The sequence below is a fragment of the Rhinatrema bivittatum genome, chromosome 3 (assembly GCF_901001135.1).
Source record: "Rhinatrema bivittatum chromosome 3, aRhiBiv1.1, whole genome shotgun sequence".
In the NCBI taxonomy this organism is placed as follows: domain Eukaryota; kingdom Metazoa; phylum Chordata; class Amphibia; order Gymnophiona; family Rhinatrematidae; genus Rhinatrema; species Rhinatrema bivittatum.
In genome coordinates, this window is record NC_042617.1 from 513,316,374 (window position 1) to 513,335,973 (window position 19,600).

At 48.4% G+C, this 19,600-nt stretch overlaps 1 protein-coding gene across 1 annotated transcript in view; it reads right to left on the minus strand.

The window, feature by feature from the left end:
* The window catches only part of ADCY3 (adenylate cyclase 3), a 369,755-nt gene extending 351,333 nt beyond the window's left edge, over nt 1-18,422 (minus strand). The window contains exon 1 of the mRNA XM_029596196.1: nt 17,748-18,422. Coding sequence (XP_029452056.1) covers nt 17,748-18,422 — 675 coding nt within the window. The remainder of the gene's footprint in view (nt 1-17,747) is intronic.
* Nucleotides 18,423-19,600: the final 1,178 nt, after the last annotated feature.

A 19,600-nucleotide genomic window follows, 5' to 3' on the forward strand; every position in this document is an offset into this window, starting at 1 on the left:
GAAAGAACAAGACCAATGAATGTTAATTTGCAGAATATGGCCAAGTTGACCCCGTATCGATTCCCAAAAAGCCTGGATAGGTTCACAGTGCCATAAACAATGTATCAAAGAGGCTAGTGTATTGCCACCTTTAATACACTTATCCTCTGCTATTAGCTCCACTTTATAAGCTCGCATAGGTGAAAATGTTGTCCTATGGAAAATTCTACTTTGTAACTCTCGGAGAGCCACATTTGGGGACACTTTGGGAATGGATGCATAGCAATCAGCCACCATAAGCACATCAAGGTCTTCTTCAATATCCTTCTGCCATTTTGTCACAAGCAGTTCATATATTGAATATAAAGTTATATTTTGTAGAAAAACATACAGATTTGACAGGAGCCCCTGCTTATTGGATAACAACTTCAGCAATGTGAAGTAAGAAGAGCTCTCCAACTCCCAGCCTCTGCAGACATAAGCTTATGATAAGAGGCCCTAATTTGTCCATATAATAAGAAATGACCCACTTGAACCCCAATTCATTTCTGTACTCTTTAAACGAGTACAATTTCCTTGAGCCTGGGTTGACAAATTCCCGTAAGGTCCACTCAGGGGACACTCGCAGGCTCTGTGTGCCAACTAAAGCCAAGGAGGGGAACCTAGGGTTCACTTGCAAGGGCATTTGCAGGGAAACATGAAGGGGCAAGGGACATGAGTTTCCAAAGTGATACTCAGTCCTTCAAGCCACCCGAATTAGCTTAGAGGAAATTGGAGAACTCTGCAAATCCACCGGCCTAACATGCAGCATGGGGACACAGAGTGATGCAAGCACTCCATAACACTGGAGAACACAATTTTCGTTGAGTTAGATCTGACACTTGTTTTTGACTAACTTTTGACATCTGAATCCAAAAATGACCCCAGTTTTTCTCTATCACGTCAACTTTTTAAGGTAAAGGATACCCTCCCTTTGTCCCAAAAATCATACAAAATATACATACAAAGAAAATAAAAGAAAAAAATTACCTGAATTTTATTCATACAAAGGCTATATATTGTTACTGTAGGCTATATATTGTTACTGTAAGTCAAATTGTGTACAAGTAGTAAATTTCTGCTACCAAACATACATATTAAGGTAAAAATTTACACTTATAGCTTTTCCAGCAGTGTTCAATCTGTGGACAATCTCACCTGATGCTCCAACAATAGTCAGCCATCATATGTACATCCCATCTACCCTGATACCATGCCTCCATGACCTTCAAATCTTGGTGGAATCGTTCACAAGGTCTTCCTGCAATTTATCACAATCTGCTTGTGATTTAACTACTCTGAACAATTTGTATCATCTGCAAATTTGATTACCTCACTTGTCGTATTTCTTTCCAGATCATTTATAAATATATTGAAAAGTAAGGGTCCCAATACAGATCCCTGAGGCACTCCACTGCCCACTCCCTTCCACTGAGAAAATTGTCCATTTAATCCTACTCTCTGTTTCCTGTCTTTTAGCCAGTTTGCAATCCACGAAAGGACATCGCCACCTATCCCATGATTTTTTATTTTTCCTAGAAGCCTCTCATGAGGAACTTTGTCAAATGCATACACTTCTCCTTCGATAAATGCACAATCCAGAAATACTTAAATCAGCAGCTGTGTGGTCCCTCCTTTCGATTACTAAGGTCCCTCTTATTCCTTTCTGAAATTTAGAGCTATTCCGGAGACTGGGGGAGGGGGGCAACTCCAGTCCTTAAGAGCCACAAACAGGTCTGGTTTTCAGTATATCTGTAATGAATATGCATGAGATATATTTGCATACAATGGAGGCAGAGCATGCAAATCTATCTCATGCAACCTCATTGTGGATATCCTGAAATCCTGACTGGTATGTGGCTCTCGAGGACTGGAACTGGCCACCCCTGAGCTAATACAACTCGAATTAAGAGACTATCAGGATTTTATACAAGCGCACACTTCCTCCAATTTAGAGCTCCTTGTAAATGGTAACTGAGTAACGCTGTAACTCTGGCTGGATCCTTTCCGTAACTTCCACTCGCCTGTTTGTCTTTTGTGCTTGTTAGGTACCTCCTTGACTCTCTGGCATATACTGGATGGGTTGGTATAAGCTGTGAGTAAGCAACATGTGGGTACCACATCTTCTCCTCTCTCCTGCCTCCTTCGGATACTGGATGAGTATCCTCACCTTCTCCCTGGTGTTTGCCGTGTGTGCACTGAGTCTGTTCCCAGTGCTTTTTTTCTGCACTCGGGGCAGATGCTCAGAACAACCACCCCCACCCCATGCTTCATTTACCAGTTGTTCCAAACAGCGCTTTCTCCTTTAGCTGCAAAGGTACACCTGTCCCTCTGGTGGCAAGGGCTCCAGCAGAGCGCCTCCTTCTCTCTTCCCTTCTACCCAGCATCCCTCTTTCTTTTCCCACCACTTTCCTATCTATCCCCCCCTTTCTCTTCCCCTCCACTCCTTGCCATGCATCTCTCTCCCCCAATCCACTGTGCACTGCATCCTCTTTCTCTCCCAGCTCCTTCCCCTGCAATCCTCTCTCTCTCCCCATTTCACTCAATGCCCTGCATCCCCCTCTCTCCTTCCACACCTTGCCCTGTATCCCCTCTTTCTCTCTCTCCAACAACTTTCCCAGCATCACCATTTCATCCCACCCACTCTTTAATCTGCATTCTCCTTTTTCTCCCCATCCACTCCTTGCTCTGCGTTACCTTCTTTCTACACTGTCTTGCCCTGTATCCTACTCTCTCTCTCCTTTCATTCCTTGTCCAGCAGCATTTGTTGCATTTGGCAGTCTGCAGACCTATCCCATGGACCACCACACTTACTTCCTGCCCCAAGGCTGGTGGAGAGAATGCTGACACCAAGGAAAGCCCCCAAGAGGATCCACGGCAGGCTGCTGCACTCATGATATCTCTGCTCCCTGTGACGCCAGTCCTCGCACATTGCACCATTCCAAGGTGCGCATGCGCAATACTCTGCCAGATTTAAAGGGATCATGGTGGCAAGGTTTCTGCAGTCCCTAAGGATGATGTTATCAATACTGCCCTATAAAAGGGCAGTTCTCCTGCTTCACGACGCCTCGGCAATAGGTCCACTTTGTCAAGAAAAGCTAGTTGCCTCAACGTCTTCCTGGTCCTCGTTCCTGTCTTCCTGGTCTTCGACTCTTCAGTCCCTGGTCTTCACTCTTCAGTTTCTGATCTTTGCCTTCATCCTGTGGTCAGTCTTCAGTTCTCCGTCACCTCCTCATCTTGTGGTCAGTCTTCAGTGTCTTCATCTGCTCACCTGTGCTGTTCCATGCCTCTCTGCCTGCCTAAACATCCCGCCTTCCCTCAGATAGATTCTGGTTCTGACTTCAGCCTGCTTTCTTTTGACTTCTCCTGTACTCCGCCTGCCACCAACCACTGCCTGACTCACAACCACAACTGAACATTGCCTGCCTTGCCCTCTGCCTGCCTTTGAATATGCCTGAACCCAGCCTTCCTCAGATCCTGGCTTGCAACCTGACCATCTCTTCAGACATCCAGCTTGTCAGCAGAGGCCCCTTCCTAAAATCTGCCGGCCCCGGCACCTGAGGGCTTAACCTAAGGTGAAGTTCCAGTTGGGCCTCTGCCACAGCCAGCTCCACCAGCTGACGGTGGGGACCTGCAGGGGCTCCTCCCTGCAGGTTGTGCCAACCCCACCTCGGCCCAGGGGTCCATACTCACAACAGACTGCCAAGGCCATGGACTCAGCGAACATCACCATTCTCCAGGCCATTCTGGGGCTTCCCCACAGGCTCCATGAACAGCAATGGTACCTGGAACTACTGGCAGCTTCCATGGAGCGACTCACTACCCATCTGGATGTAGTCTCAGCTTCAGCCACACCGGTACAGCCAGCGGTGATATCACCCGCACCTGCGCCCCAAGTCACCCCATTCTGCACTTGCCAGCTCCACCTCAGTATGCTGGGGATCCAAACAGTGCCAGGGATTTTTAAACCACTATTACATGCACTTCACCCCCCACCCCAAGCGGCACTTTTTCCCAGTGACACAGTGAAGACTACCATCATATTCTCCATTTTAGATGGCAAGGCCCTGGCTTGGGCCTTCGCCTCATGGGAGCGCTCAGATCCACTCCTCACAGACCTACAGCAGTTCGTCTCCACCTTCAAAAGAGTCTTTGATGATCCCAGCTGGCTGGCTACTATGGGCTCCGACCTCCTGCACCTGGGTACCCGGCCTCTAGCATACTACACCATAGAATTCCACAACCTGTCCACCAAACTCAAATGGAAGGAGGACTGCCTCCGTAGTGTATTCTTGGAGGGTCTGTCCTCCAGGATCAAGGATGAACTGGCAGCATGGGAACTACCAGAGTCCCTGGAGGGCCTTATAGACCTGACAGGAAGGATAGACTACTGATTGCAACAATGGGCCACAGATGTTTGTTCCCCACGGAGACCCGTCGTACTGGCTCCTTACTTTCAATGTCTGCTGTCGCCACTGGTTTCGGCTCCATCCTACTCTGCCCACTCAGAAGAATACATGCAACTCATCCACAACCACCTTGCACCTAAGGAGAGACTCCATTGTCAGCAACTAGGCCTGTGCCTGCACAGGTCATCTGCTCGCCCAATGCCCGATCAAGCCAGGAAACTTCTGAGCCTAGGATGTGGTGGGGAGATGATTCTGCTCCTCAATTGACTCTTCCAGTGACAGTCATCATGGACAATCAGGATTTTGCCACCCTAGCATTGGTGGACAATAGAGCAGGAGGGAACTTCATCATGAAGGAATTAGTGAACCATCTACAGATTCCCACTGTCCCAAGGAAGTCCCCACAAATTATCTCCTCCATCTATGGGGATCCTTTACTTGGCCAGATCACCATGGCCACTGTTCCTCTAACCTTATGCACTAGCCTGCTCTATAAGGAACAGATAGCATTCCATGTTATCGCCCGAACTGTTCACCCAATCGTGCTGGGTCTTCTCTGGCTCCAGAAGCACTCCCCGCAGTTTGATTGGGCCATGTTGCAGCTCGCTTGCTGGGGCCAGCAATACCATAACTCATGCTTGGAACATGTGGAGCCTCCACTCCGTCTAATACTGGCCATCAGACACTCAGGCCTTCCTCCTCAGTACAGTGACTATGAGAATGTGTTTTTCAAGCAGAAGGCCAAAACCCTACCCCCAAATTGGGTCATATGACTGTAGAATTGAACTACTAGCCGATACCAAACCCCCACAAAGCAGAGTCTACCGCTTATCTCTTCTCAAGACCCGAGCAATGTAGGAGTACATCCGGGAGAATTTAAAGTGGGGTTTCATCCGACCATCTTTATCCCTGGAGGGGGCCAGCTTCTTCTTTGTGGCCAAAAAGAATGGGTTACTCATTCCCTGTATTAACTACTGTGGTTTAAATACCATCACTAAAAAGGATCAGTATTTTTATTTATTTATTTATTTATTTATTTATTTAAAATCTTTTCTATACTGTCGTTTAGTTATACACCATCACAACGGTTTACAGATAGGCACGTATAGTAATGTTCAAATTGAGTAATACTTTCTATCAAGGTGCCAATAAGGTTCCTGTTACATAGTTTCAAAAATAAAAGCTACTTGATAAGTGACATGGATCTTGTCCATTTATATGAGAAATAGATTAACTATACATGTATAGTACTTTATACTGTCTTTTATCTAAAATTAGCAGTTAGATAGAAATAAAATAATAAAATACACACACATATTTGACTACGTGCTGTGTGTTGATGTTCTGCTGCCTGCTTTATTCTTTGCCAATAATCACTGAACTCTTTGACCGGCTCCAAGGGGCTAGGATCTTTACAAAGTTAGACCTCCGAGGAGCCTACAATTTGGTCTGGATTAAATCTGATGATGAATAGAAGGCAGCATTCAAGATACGTGATGGACATGATGATTATTTAGTGATGCACTTCGGGCTGTGTAATGCCCCAACCATCTTCCAAAAAATGATGAATGAAATCTTCCAGGACCTACTCTGTATCTGCATTGTCATACCCCTTGATGACATCCTTGTATTCTTCAAGGACCTCAGCTCCCAGCGCCAGGATGTGTGACTAGTTCTACAGTGACAGTGAGAAAACAATTTATATGCTAAATTTGAGAAGTGCCTGTTCGAAAGAGAGAGTCTACCCTTCTTGGGGCATATCGCATCCCGTGAGAGATTCCATATGGACCCTGAGAAAGTTAAGAGCATTCAAGACTGGCCCCATCTAGTAGATCTGCGAGCCCTATAAAGATTTCTGGGCTTCGCCAACTATTATCGCCACTTCAATGCAAATTACTTGGCTATTGCAGCACTGCTCATGTCCCTCACTCACAAGGAAGCAAACATGAAAGTTTGGCCTCCTGAAGTGGTAGCAGCCTTTCAAGAACTGAAGTATGCCTTCTTGAAGAAACCCTGCCTTCATTATCCAGATCCTACATGCCCATTCATCTTGGAGATGGATGCCTCCACCTTGGGCGTAGGGACCAGACTAACCAGTATTCAACTAAGGGGGCCCTCCATCCCTGCTCTTTCTTCTCGAAGACATTTTTGCCTACAGAACATAACTCCTGGCGATCAAGCTAGTGCTGGAAGAGTGGCGTCATTGATTAGAAGATGCTCAGCACCATATCACTATATACACAGATCATAAAAACCTGGAACACCTTCACCACACCCTACTACTAAATGCATGGCAAGCTTGCTGGTCTCTTTTCTTCAAACTTTTTGATTTTGAACTAATGTATTATCCAGCTCTCAAAAATCTCCAAGGTGACACCCTATCAAGCTCCTTCCAGGCAGAGAACATCCCAGAGCCTCCCAGACACAGCACCTACCCAACCTGGATTCTCTTAGCGGCCTCCATGACCCTTCCCCTCCAGGGAAGATGGTCATTCCTATTCAACTCTGTGAAAAGGTACTGAAATGGTCCCATGATTCTCATGTCACAGGGCACCCTGGACAAGCTTGAACCCTTGCACCACTTCTACAATATTACTGGTGACCCCAAATGAAGCAAAATGTTAAAGCCTATGTGGATTCATGCCCCACCTGCACGCAGTTGGAAATTTGGTTGGGCCGACCCTGGGGGCTGTTACAGCCGTTGCCAACCCCCAGGGAACCCTGGACCCATTTGTCCACTGATTTTATCGTTGACCTCCCTTTCTCAGACAGTGCCACAGCAATTTGGGTTGTCATCGATTATTTCTCAAAAGTGGCTCATGTCATCCCACTCCAGGCCCTCCCTTCAGCCCCACAGCTACCATGACTTTTTACTCTCCATGTGTTCCACCCTCATGGCCTACCCCAGCACATCTTGTCTTACCGGGGAGTACAGTTCACGGTAAAGTACTGGCGCTCCATGTAAAAAGTTGAATATTACCCTGGACTTCACAACAGCGTATCACTCACAGGGAAATGGATAGTCTGAGCGCAATAACTGAACGCTCAAAAACTTCCTCCAGGCCTATGTCAACGAGCATCAAGATAATTGGGCATTCCTTCTTCCCTGGGTGGAGTTCTCACATAATTCTCATGTTTGTGCTGCTACAGGGTCATCATCATTTCAAATGGTCTACAAAAAGCAACCCATACCACCCTTGCCTCTTCCAGTAGCTGTACCCTCTCTGGCAGCCCAGTTGTCCACCTAGGAACTCCAAAACGTGTGGAGCCACACTAACATCCTTATTGAAAAAGTGGCTGAGAGGGCCAAGAAACCACAGATGCACACAGGAGGCCCACTCCTCAATTTAAAGCAGGTGAGAAGATCTGGCTGAGTACCCGCCCCATATATGACAGAGGGTGCCTTCGATGTGCCTTGCCCCAAGATACATCGGACCATTTACCATACCAGCTCAAACTACCCCAACTTTGGGCATACATAATGTTTTCCATGTCTTATTTTTAAAACCTCTGATATATTGTCTCCCAAGACACCTCCAGAACCTCAAGAAGTGACTAGTAAGGACAGCACACTCTAAGAGGTGAAGGAAATTCTGGATTCCCGGCACAGGGGCAAGAAGTGGGAAAACCTCATCTCCTGGAAGATATATGGTCTTGAAGAAAATTCCTGGGAACCCGCAGCTAACATTCTGGAGTGAAACCTTCTACAGGAAGTTCATACCTCGCACCCCAAGAAACGAAAGCCCTCAAGGAGGGGGCTTAAGAGGAGGGATACAGTTGCGTTTGGCCTACCCTGTGGATTGCCACTTTTACCTCCAGCCCCAAAGCTGATAGGGAGAATGCTGATGCCGGTGAAGGTCCCCAAGAGGATCCACAGGAGGCCACCGTGCTCGGGACAACTCTGCTTCCTGTGACTCCGGTTCTCACGTGCACAACACTCTGCCAGATTTAATGGGACTACGGTGGGAAAGCCTCTGTGGCCCCTACAGATGATGTCATCAATACTGCCCTATAAAAGGGAGGTTCCCCTACTTCAGGATGCCTCGGAAATAGGTCCACTTTGTCAAGAAGAGCTAATTGCCTCAGCATATTCTTTGTCCTCATTCTTGTTTCCTGGTTTTCATCTTTTAGTCCCTGGTCCTTCATCCTGTGGTCAGTCTTCAGCTCTTCATCGCCTTCACATCTTGTGGTCAGTCTTCAGTGTCTTCAATGTCCCCGTCTGCCCACCTGTGCTGTTCCTTGCTTCCCTGCCTGCCTATCCTCAGATGGATTTCTGGTTCTGACTTTGGCCTGCTTTCTCTTGATTTCTCCTGTACTCCGCCTGCCATTGGCCACTGTCTGATGCCCGACCACGTCTGAACACTACCCACCTCGACCACTGCCTGCCTTCAACTATGCCCGAACCCTACCTACCTCAGACCCTGGCCTGCAACATGGCCATCTCTCCAGATATGTAGCTCGTCAGCCCCGGCATCCGAGGGAGGGCTCAATCTAAGAGGAAGGAGGACTGGTATAGATGAAGCTCCAACTGGGCCTCTGCCACAGCCAGCTCTGCCAGCTAACAGTGGGGACCTGCAGGGTTCCTCCCTGCAGGTTGCACCAACCCCACCTTAGCCCAGGGGTCCACACCCGCAACAGTATCCCTCCTCTCTCACCCACCCCTTGCCAAGTAGCATCCCCTCTCTACCACCCATCCCTTGCCTGGCAGTTTCCCCCTCTCTTCTCCTCACCCCCTGCCCAGCAGCCACCCCTCTCCCCCACTCTCTCTCTCAACCACCAGCAACAGAAACTCCCTGTCCCCTACAATCCCTTCCCCTGAAGTAGCAGCAACAACCCCCTCTTCCCCATCAACTAGGTGTCATCATCGATTCCAAACTAGCCACGTCACACAACATATCAACTTTAGTAAATAAATCCTTCTTCAAGCTCCATATGCTAAAAAAACTAAAACTTCTACTCTTCAGATTTTCGTTCAATAGTACAAGCATTAATATTGACAAGTCTAGATTACTGTAATAAACTATATCTAGGTCTTCCAAATACTACTATTCGTCCATTACAGCTCATTCAGAATTTCATAGCTCGAATCTTAGGTAACTTATCCTGCATGGATCATATAACACCAACCTTGCAACAGCTTCACTGGCTGCCCATATCATACCGTATCTCTTATAAAATCCTTACGATAACACACAACCTACTTTATAATGCAAATTCTGAATGGCTATGCTCACTGCTTAGAATTTAAAAACCAACTAGACAATTACGCTCCATGGACAAATGTATTCTAGAAGTTCCATCAATCAAGTTCGCGCGATTGGACATGACACGTGAACGAGCTTTTTCAGTCGCAGGTCCATGCCTTTGGAATTCTATCCCAGAAGAAATCAGACTGACACAAAATACAAAAGAATTCAAAAAACAATTGAAAACATATCTGTTTACTGCTGCCTTTAATATTAGTTGACTCCGTTTTAACCATAATTGATTTAAGTAATAAGTACTGTTAATGAATAGTTTAAACAAAGATCGCAGAAATTATCAATATGTTATTTTAACTTTGTGTTATAGTATGTACAAATAGTTAAAACAATACAATGGATGTCTCATTGTAAACCGCCTTGACGGCCAGATCCTGCCCATAATGAGGTATCTAAAAACTTTTTAAATAAATAAATAAATTTTCTGCTCAGAAGCAGCAGCCTCCTCTCTCTCTCTGCTCCTCCCAATCTTCTGCCCAGCAGGAGCTCCTTCTTCGGCTCCCACCTTCACCCCCTATCCAGCGGCCGTCCCTTTCTTTCTCTCTCCCCCGTCCTATGGTCCTTGGGCTGCACTGCTGTAGATCTTTGTGCAGTGGCAGCAGCAGTAACACAAAACTTTAAAATACAACCAGCACAGGGACTGTGAGGCTTCATGCACCCAGAGGCCCTTCTCCCTCACATGTTTATTAAAACCTGACTCTCTGTGGGTCTCCCATGACAGGTTTGGGACCACTTCCCTAGGCCCTTCGGCCTTGTGCCTTCCCCCTCACCCCTGAGATGTTGGTAATTAATCTCTATGTCTCTACCATAACTCTTCCCAGAACAATCCTGAAAAAGTCATATAACTCGACATCATACTTTAAAATAGTAAAACTGTATTATTTGAGTTTATATAAATGTGTATATAAACCTATTATATATACATATTAAATACATACATATAGGGGGTAATTTTCAAAAGGAGTTATATGCGTAAATGTAGCTACTATTGTAGCAATTTTCAAAAGCCATTTACTCAAGTAAAGTGCACTTATGTGAGTAAATCCTATAGACAAGTCAATGGCATATATTGTAGCAATTTTCAAAAACCCACTTATTCAAGCAAAGTGAATTTACTCCAGTAAACCTGGTTTTTACTCAAGTAAATGCTTTTTAAAATCAGGCCCATAATACAAATGTTTGAGAAATCATGTCACAAAGTCAGATGACTGTGTGATCTGTGATTTTTGGAGACAAGACTGCAAAAAACATCCCAAGAAATACCTAAGATTATTAAAAGAAATTCATACTACTTTGGTTGAAGGTAATCTCTGAAACAGCTGGCTAGACTGAACAGGAATGTTTCCCCTTACTACTCACCACTGGAAAAACATTCAAATTATGTTGTCGCTTCAGTAACAGTGACACAAAGTCCTCCATTATCAGGCACCTCAAGGTAGCACAAAACCCTGCAAAAAGTCACTCAGATCCTATATAACAAACCTATCATACTAAAACAGCATTAACTCCCAGAATTCAAACAGCTACAATCCAGCATGAAACTGCAACACTGCAAATATTTAATCTAGCCCCAATACCAATATACCCTCTAGTGCAGTGGTTCTCAACCTTTTTTCTATCAGGACACACCTGAGAGATGATGCTCACACGTGTGACACACTGAACACATGAACATCATGGGACTAAATATGAGCATATGCTCTGCATCTACAGGAGTCCCCTGCTTCCTAACAATGGGGCCGATGCAATTAAAACACGCAGAAAGTGGGTAGTGAATATTCAGTGCCCACCTTCATAATGCGCCCCCAGGCACCTCTCCTGGGGGCGCCATGCTACATTCTAATTAGGGGTCGGCTGTCAAGGAGGCTCTAGGGTCGATTGTGTGTTCCTAGCGCCTCCTTGAAAGCATGCGCTCGGGAGAGGCTAGCTGTCTGCAGCCGTCTGCCAGTTTAGAAAATGGACACTGAATTTATCGGCACTCATTGGGGCAATGCAATACAGTGCCCTCAGCCGAGAGCACTGTTTAACCTGTAATGGGACCCGGGTTGTATAAGCGTGCAATAAGGGGATTCGCGCTTCCAATGCGCGGCAAAACTTATAGCACTCATCACATGCAAATGCATGTTGATGAGGCTATTAGCTACTCATCTGAAATTTAAAAAAAAAGTGTGTCCAATACTCACATTTTTGCGCTCAGAAATTAACACCTGCCTAGATATTAAGTAGGAGGAACAAAAGATTTTTTAAAAAAAAGTGCCAGCGGTCAGGTTCAGGAAACGGACACTCAGTTAACCAGCGTCTGTTTTCTAAATCAGCCCACAGCCCCGCCCCCGGCACGCCCATTTTTTCGAGCCCCGGGACTTACGCGTGTCCCGGGGCTTGCGTGCGCCGCCGAGCCTATGCAAGATAGGCTCAGCGCGTGCAGGGGGAGGTTTTCGGGGGTTGCGCGTGTATCTTACGCACGCAACCCTTTGAAAATCTACCCCTAATAGAGTATTTCACTTTGGTCACACATACAGAACACAGATCCTCACCACATGCAGAATAAAGGATGACAAGATCCAAACAGAAATATGCAGACAAAAACTGAACTCTTCTTTGTGCTGCTATCCACTCTGGCTTCACTCACTATTCGTGTTCCCTGCAGACAGGAGGGGAGAGGAAGGACTGGATTAGGCAGCAGAGGGTTGTTCTTTGCCTTGTGCTGTGCTCTCTGTTCCAGACTCACCCCATCCATCCTGTTCCTTCTCTGCTGCAGTTGTCCCCCCCCCCCCCTTTCCCCACCCCCCTCCAGTCCTGGCCCTGCAAGTTCCCAAACAAAAAGGTGAAAGGATGGGTAGAAAAATGTCCTTTCAACTAAATATCCAAAATAACGAACCTTTTGGAAGTTCAAAAGATAAAATCAATCAGAAAGTCTCTTAAATCTCCACCAATCCATCTCCCACTGAACTGGGCCTAGGATTTCTCCAGGGAAAAGGGGAACAGAAAAACACTCCTCTCCCTTCAACTCAAAAATCCAGAACTTGTCTAGGGATCTCTGTCTTATGCAGACACAGGAAACAACCATTGCAGCAGCCTGGCTACAAGGTCACACACCTTCGTAGGGTTCCCAATTGGGCCCTACACCCTCAGGACCTGTGGAAGGGTGTCCGGCCGCCCTAGGCGGTGATGTCGTCGTGTGATCTCTCTCTCGCATTGCACACGACAAACAGCCCCAGCTCCTCAATGAAACACCTAACCCCAAAACGGAAAACGCCCTCCAGCCCCGGGCCTAAAACTGCTGCCCCTACCGGCTACTTTGCTGCCCCACCTGCTTACGGCGCCCTAGACAGCTCCCTATGCCGCCTAATGCTTCCGCCGGCCCTGTACACCCTTTTTTAAGGAACTAAATTTAGGCACAGCCCGGGAAAAGTTTTAAATAAAAATAAAGTCTTAGGGGCAGATTTTAAAGGATTTACGCGCGTAGGGGGGTTACGCACACCGGGCCTATTTTCAAAAGGCCCAGCGGTGCGCATAAAGCCCCGGGACGCGTGTAAGTCCCGGGGCTTGAAATAATGGGCGGTCCGGGAGCGTGGGCGGGGCGTGGGCATGGCCAGAGGCCTCTCCACTGCCGCTGGGCCGGCAGGCGTAACTTCTGAAATAAAGGTACGGGGGTTTTTTTTTTTGGGCTGGGGGGGGGAGCGGGACAGGTAGGGGAAGGGAGGGGAAGGTGAGGGGGGGAAGGAAAGCCAGCTGGTCTCCCTGAGGGCTCGGCGCATGCAAGGTGCACTAGTGTGCACCCCCTTGCGCGCGCCGACCCCTGATTTTATAACATGCGCGCGGCTGCACACGCATGTTATAAAATCGGGCGTACATTTGTGCGCGCCGGGTAGCGCGCTCAAATGTACCCCGCGAGCATATGCTTTAAAATCCGGCCCTTAACTTTTAAAGTTAGGTGCCTAGCTCTTTTCAATATCAGACTCTAAGCATCAAAGAGAATGCAGGGACAGTAGCAAGTGCCTTATTACCCGCAATCGTCATTCGCTATGCTATATCTTATTCCTTAAATGAAGAACTTTAAAATAGAAAGCACTGTGTGCAGTTCTTGTTGCCACATCTGGAATAAAAAATACAGCAGAACTAGAAAAGGTGTAAAGGAGAGCAGCAAAAAATGATTAAGGGGATGGAACGGCTCAATTATGAAGAAAAGTTTGATAGCTTAGGATTCGTTAGCTTGAGAAAGATAAGACAAGTCAGAGGTTTACAACATCATCAGTGCTTGGAACAAGCTGATGGGAAATGGTTATTTACTCAGTCCAGTAGTACTAGGACTCCATGAAACTTAACTAGCAACAGATTTAAAAAAATAAATTCTGACAAGTATTTTTTTCAGTCCACGCATAATTAAACCATGCAATTTGCTGCCAGAGAATGTGGTCAAGGTTAGCAAATTAACTGAGTGTAAAAAAGGTTTGGATAGGTTTCTAGCGGCCAGGTCCATTAATCACTATTTAGCCAGATAGCCTTAGGCATCTCCACTTCCTGTTTCTGGGAGGGAGCAGCATGGAATGGGCTTTTCCTATTTAGGGTCTGATGGGCACTTCCGAGCTGCACGGACTGACCACCGTGGGAGACCATTGGTCTGTCCAGGATGGCACTTCTGATATTCTTAAGATAAGTACAAGGATATTAAACATCCAGCCTAAACAGAGCACTTTTCCCACACCACATATCTGCAGGGCACACAGAGAGCAGTAGCTGAAATTGTGCAACATAAGGGCTTCAGATCTCAGTCACACCAGTGTGGTGTGCTGCACTTTTGGGATTCCTAGCAAGGCCTGCTTTACTCAAAGACAGACAGACGCAGAACGGTGCTTCTGCATTCGTATTCCTTTGTTCCTGCTCAAATATATTATGCTATACAAACTGATCACCTTCTGCTATGCTACACCAGTATAAAACACAGCACAAGAGCCAGATTTTCCTTTCAGAAATATGGAAATCCGATAAGCAGTAGAGACATGATCAGCTGATGAAAAAGGAATCTCTAGTTTGAATGTGTTCTTTAGAGCCAGAGACCATTGATTAAACCCCTGGAACATCTGAGACCTCTGGTTCAAGTATATTATCCTGAGTCTCAAGGGCAAAACATGGATGGCCTCTATAGAGCTCAGCTGAACCTCAAGAAGACAAATATCTAGAGTTGGAATTTATTAACTGGAGTCCACCCACGGAACTCAAGCTAGAGCCGATGGGGAAGAAACATTTTCCAGGGAGCACATTCATGACTCCAGGATGCCTATAGATTCACAGAGCTTCTGCGTATTTTGTCAATATTCTCCCCATTTACCCCACATAATGTAACCTTATCTCAGGGAATACTACCTTCCCTTCTACCACACCATCATGCAACTCAGTCTTTGGGGATCCAGCAACTCATGGAAATCAGTTCACAAGGGAGAAGTGATACTAAACCTCAAGAGGCCCACTAAAAATGGAACTCAAATCACACACATTCATGAAACCTAGCTCCTGTGGAATCACTCAATCCTTGCAGATCCCGTACTTATGGAATACAACCTTGGGAGATTTACTAACCATAAAATTCTACAGCAGGATGAGGCCTTCATCCCTCCCCCTACAGTTTAATCACATTTTACCCCCACCTACAGAATTCAAATAAATCATATAAGGATCACCCTCAAAAAGAGCTTTGCGAGACTGTAGGAGACCCATCTTATGAACTTCTTTTCACATCTTGGTTTCATCTCTTCACCCAGGACTGGTGCAGGGAATATTGCTGCCCTAGGAGACTTCAAAATTTGGCATCTCATCTCCCCCCATCCCCCAGACCACCTCTCTCACTCTCTCGCCTCTTTTCCAAAGCAGCAGGGAGGCTCTGGACCCACCGATGCACTCTGCCAACGCTTCCGCCCAGCATGTGGAGAGTGTCTGAGACCGAGAGCCAGTGCACGTTCACATAGTGCCCCTGCTGGCCCTGTCCTCCTGCTGCACAAGCTTTGCAGAAAGAGGAAAGCCACCAGGCAAGAGGAAGAGGGGCCGCTGTGGGGGACTGTGCGGGTATGGGCTGGCGGGGACTGTGCGGGTGTGAGCTGGGGGGGCCGCTGCAGGGGGACTGGGCGGGTGTGAGCTGGGGGGGCCGCTGCAGGGGGACTGTGCAGGTATGAGCTGGGGGGGCCGCTGCGGGGGGACTGTGCAGGTATGGGCTGGCGGGGACTGTGCGGGTGTGAGCTGGGGGGGCCGCTGCAGGGGGACTGTGCAGGTATGAGCTGGTGGGGCCGCTGCAGGGGACTGTGCGGGTGCTGCAGGGACTGTGCAGGTATGAGCTGGCGGGGGACTGTGCAGGTATGGGCTGGCAGGGCCGCTGCAGGGGACTATGCGGGTGCTGCAGGGACTGTGCGGGTATGAGCTGGCGGGGGACTGTGCAGGTATGGGCTGGCGGGGCCGCTGCAGGGGACTATGCGGGTGCTGCAGGGACTGTGCGGGTATGAGCTGGCGGGGCCGCTGCAGGGGACTGTGCAGGTATGAGCTGGCGGGGCCGCTGCAGGGGACTATGCGGGTGCTGCAGGGGACTGTGCGGGTATGAGCTGGCGGGGCCGCTGCGGGGGACTGTGCAGGTATGGGCTGGCGGGGCCGCTGCAGGGGACTATGCGGGTGCTGCAGGGGACTGTGCGGGTATGAGCTGGCGGGGCCGCTGCGGGGGACTGTGCAGGTATGGGCTGGCGGGGCCGCTGCAGGGGACTATGCGGGTGCTGCAGGGACTGTGCGGGTATGAGCTGGCGGGGCCGCTGCAGGGGACTGTGCAGGTATGGGCTGGTGGGGCCGCTGCGGGGGACTATGCGGGTGCTGCAGGGACTGTGCGGGTATGAGCTGGCGGGGCTGCTGCAGGGGACTGTGCAGGTATGAGCTGGCGGGGCCGCTGCAGGGGACTATGCGGGTGCTGCAGGGACTGTGCGGGTATGAGCTGGCGGGGCCGCTGCGGGGGACTGTGCAGGTATGAGCTGGCGGGGCCGCTGCGGGGGACTGTGCAGGTATGGGCTGGTGGGGCCGCTGCAGGGGACTGTGCAGGTATGGGCTGGTGGGGCCGCTGCGGGGGACTGTGCAGGTATGGGCTGGCGGGGCCACTGCGGGGGACTGTGCGGGTGTGGGCTGGCTCACAGTTCCTGCCTAATAGGTTGTACCAGCCCTGTCTCCACCTCCTCAGAAGTGTCAGATTGGGCTGGCCCGGTGGCTGACTGCTTAATGCCATGGCTGTGCTTTCAAGTGGAAGAAGAATAATTACTGAATACTTGAAGCATCTTGCTGCTTAAAGCAGCAGGAGTTGAAAGCATAGCAGAATTACTTCTCATGGCTATCTGGGTAACTTTGCAGGTTGTGTGAACCCTTTTAGAGTAACAATTTAAGCGTTAACTAAAGATGTTCCACACAAACTTTTGAGAAAACCCAAGACCCTTCTTCAGATGTTCAGTCATTGGGGCAGAGGGAACATGCTGGATCACTAAGCAGCACAGCTCCATAGCAAGGCAAAAACAGCATTATATTTTGCCTTTTAGGACACCAGAAAACACAAGAGGATGCAGCTTCTAGCTGGGGAGGGCCAGCAGCAGAAGAAAAACAGTAAGAGAATGAAGCAATGCATCATTACCTAGCACTCTCCATTTCTGTAAGCCCCAAGAACTGTTTCCTGAGCATTCTGTGTCTTTACCTAGCGAAAGGCCCCTATAAGACTAGTCTTGCAAATTGTGTAGGGCTGTGGCAATGTGGTGGTGCCAGTGGTGGGGGGGGTTAAGGCAAATTAAAAAAAAAAGTGAAAAATTACAAGATATCTTCCTTTTCTAGTTCTATGAACATTCTCAGTTCATAGGGGATTTCCCCATCCTAAATACATTTTCAGATGGTCATAAAAACCTGCTGCACAGCATTAATGAGACCTATCTGGATAATACATCAGCCTGGGAAACAGTGACACCCCCCTGTGCCGAGTGTGGGATTTCTAATACCCGATTCCTTCCCCCTCCCCCAAATCTGAAAAGAAATGCCCCAGCCCATCTGTGCTCACCTGTCGCAGCAAGGCTACTTCATTGAGGGAGTCCTGCTGCTGCTGGGCAATGGTGACCCCAAGCACCAGAGTGTGAATCCCACATGAAACCGTGGTGATCAAGACAATGGGCGTCAGCTGCAGGGGGAGGGTGATGAAGAAGGAGAAGACGAAGAAGGCCTGCCAGCCCACCGTGTCGCTGGCCTCGTGGAAATTGGCAAAGTTCAGCCCCAGGTAGGAGAAGATCTGGACCGCGATCAGAATCCAAAGGATGTAGGGCACAAACTTGCGGGAGACCCGGTCAGGCAGGAGTGCAAATCTGCACAGGACGAAGAGCAGGATGTGGGCCAGCAAACCGACAGAGGCCACCAGGATGGTGGCCAGCTTGTCCGTGGTGTAGAGCACGGCACACATAACGATGACGTAGCAGTCGAAGAGCGCGGCGAAGACCACCAGCACCAACAGCGTCTCGTGGCGCTGCCGCCGAAAGTAGGTCTGGTAAAGGTTCTCCAGGGACTCCGGGGCAAAGGTCAGCCGCATGAAGCGGGGGAGGCAGAGGCAGCTTCCCGAGTTTCTCACTGTCACCTCGTGGGTTCGGCCCACCCCATGCTCCGCATCGGAGGGCAGGCTGACTGAGTAGTCTGCTGAATATTCGGCCGAGTATTCGGGCTCGGAGAAGGCTTGGTTCCGCGGCATCCTGCAGCCTCTTTTCCTCACCGGTCCCCGTCTTTCCACTGTCAACTGCTCTGGCGTCCTCAGAGCCCTCTGCTGTGGCGAGGGCAGACCTCCTCAGCTTCGTCAAGAAATCCAGGCTCCATTGAACTGGGCCAGAGATGCCAGCAAAAGAAATACGATCTCTCTTTTTTTTCTTCTTCTTATTGTGCCCTTGACGCACGGACTCCCCTTCAGATATTGATGTTAAATGAATTATAGTCAGGTTGCCACACACATGTGACCTGTTGTTAGGAAAATCCTCCCTTAGGTGGCACCTGCTTTGCCTTATCCTGCACCTTGCAAGCAGTTCATTTCTTGAAGCAAATCTCTATCAAGGCATGAATTGGAGCTCCTTTTTTCCATACACCCCCTCCCTCAATAGCCTTTGCAACCTATTAACAGCCAAAAAGTTTTTTTTTCCTTTGTAGAGGAGGTAGAAAGGATTTTTTTTTAAAATCTAATATTATTCAATTTAATCAAATTAGCTAGTATTCTGCCCTGACAACAGATTTTAGTCTAACTAGAAGTCTAACTGGATAGAGAAAAGGTGTTATTTTCATCCGATTAAAATGATCTGCCCTCCTTTTGACTCTCCTTGCTTTCAATCAGAAAAAAAAAGGCATGCTGTAGTTCCTGAGATTGCTTGAGTCTTGTACCTGAAATCAGACAAGCGTGGCGATAGGGGGAAAAAAACCAGAAGGAAAAAAAATAATTAAAGCAACCATTCAAAGGTACAAACTCATCCTTCAATTCTCAATCCTTTGTCTCCGTTGTTATACCTCAGTCCGGATACGAGGATTATTTCCAAAGATGCAAGTTCGGGAGAAAAACCCCCCGAAGGAATCAGACAGCAGCAGGGAATAAACCCGATCCTCGCCTTGCCGTAATCCATGGCCGCTGACGGTTCAGACTCTCCATCGCTGCTGCTCGTTTGCCCCTCCTCTCATTTCCTCTCCCCACTTCAGCCTTTTCCTCCGATGAACCTCATTTCTCGCAGTCGTTGCCTGACTCTCTCTGCCCTGATCACAGGTTCATAAACAGCAGCGTGACTGCCGGTGACAGCGGGAGAAGCCCCCCCTCCTCCCCTCCCTGGGCTGGCGGCTGCTGCTGCTGCTGCTGCCTCTTCCCACGAATCCTGGGTCGGCCGAGGAGCGATGGCA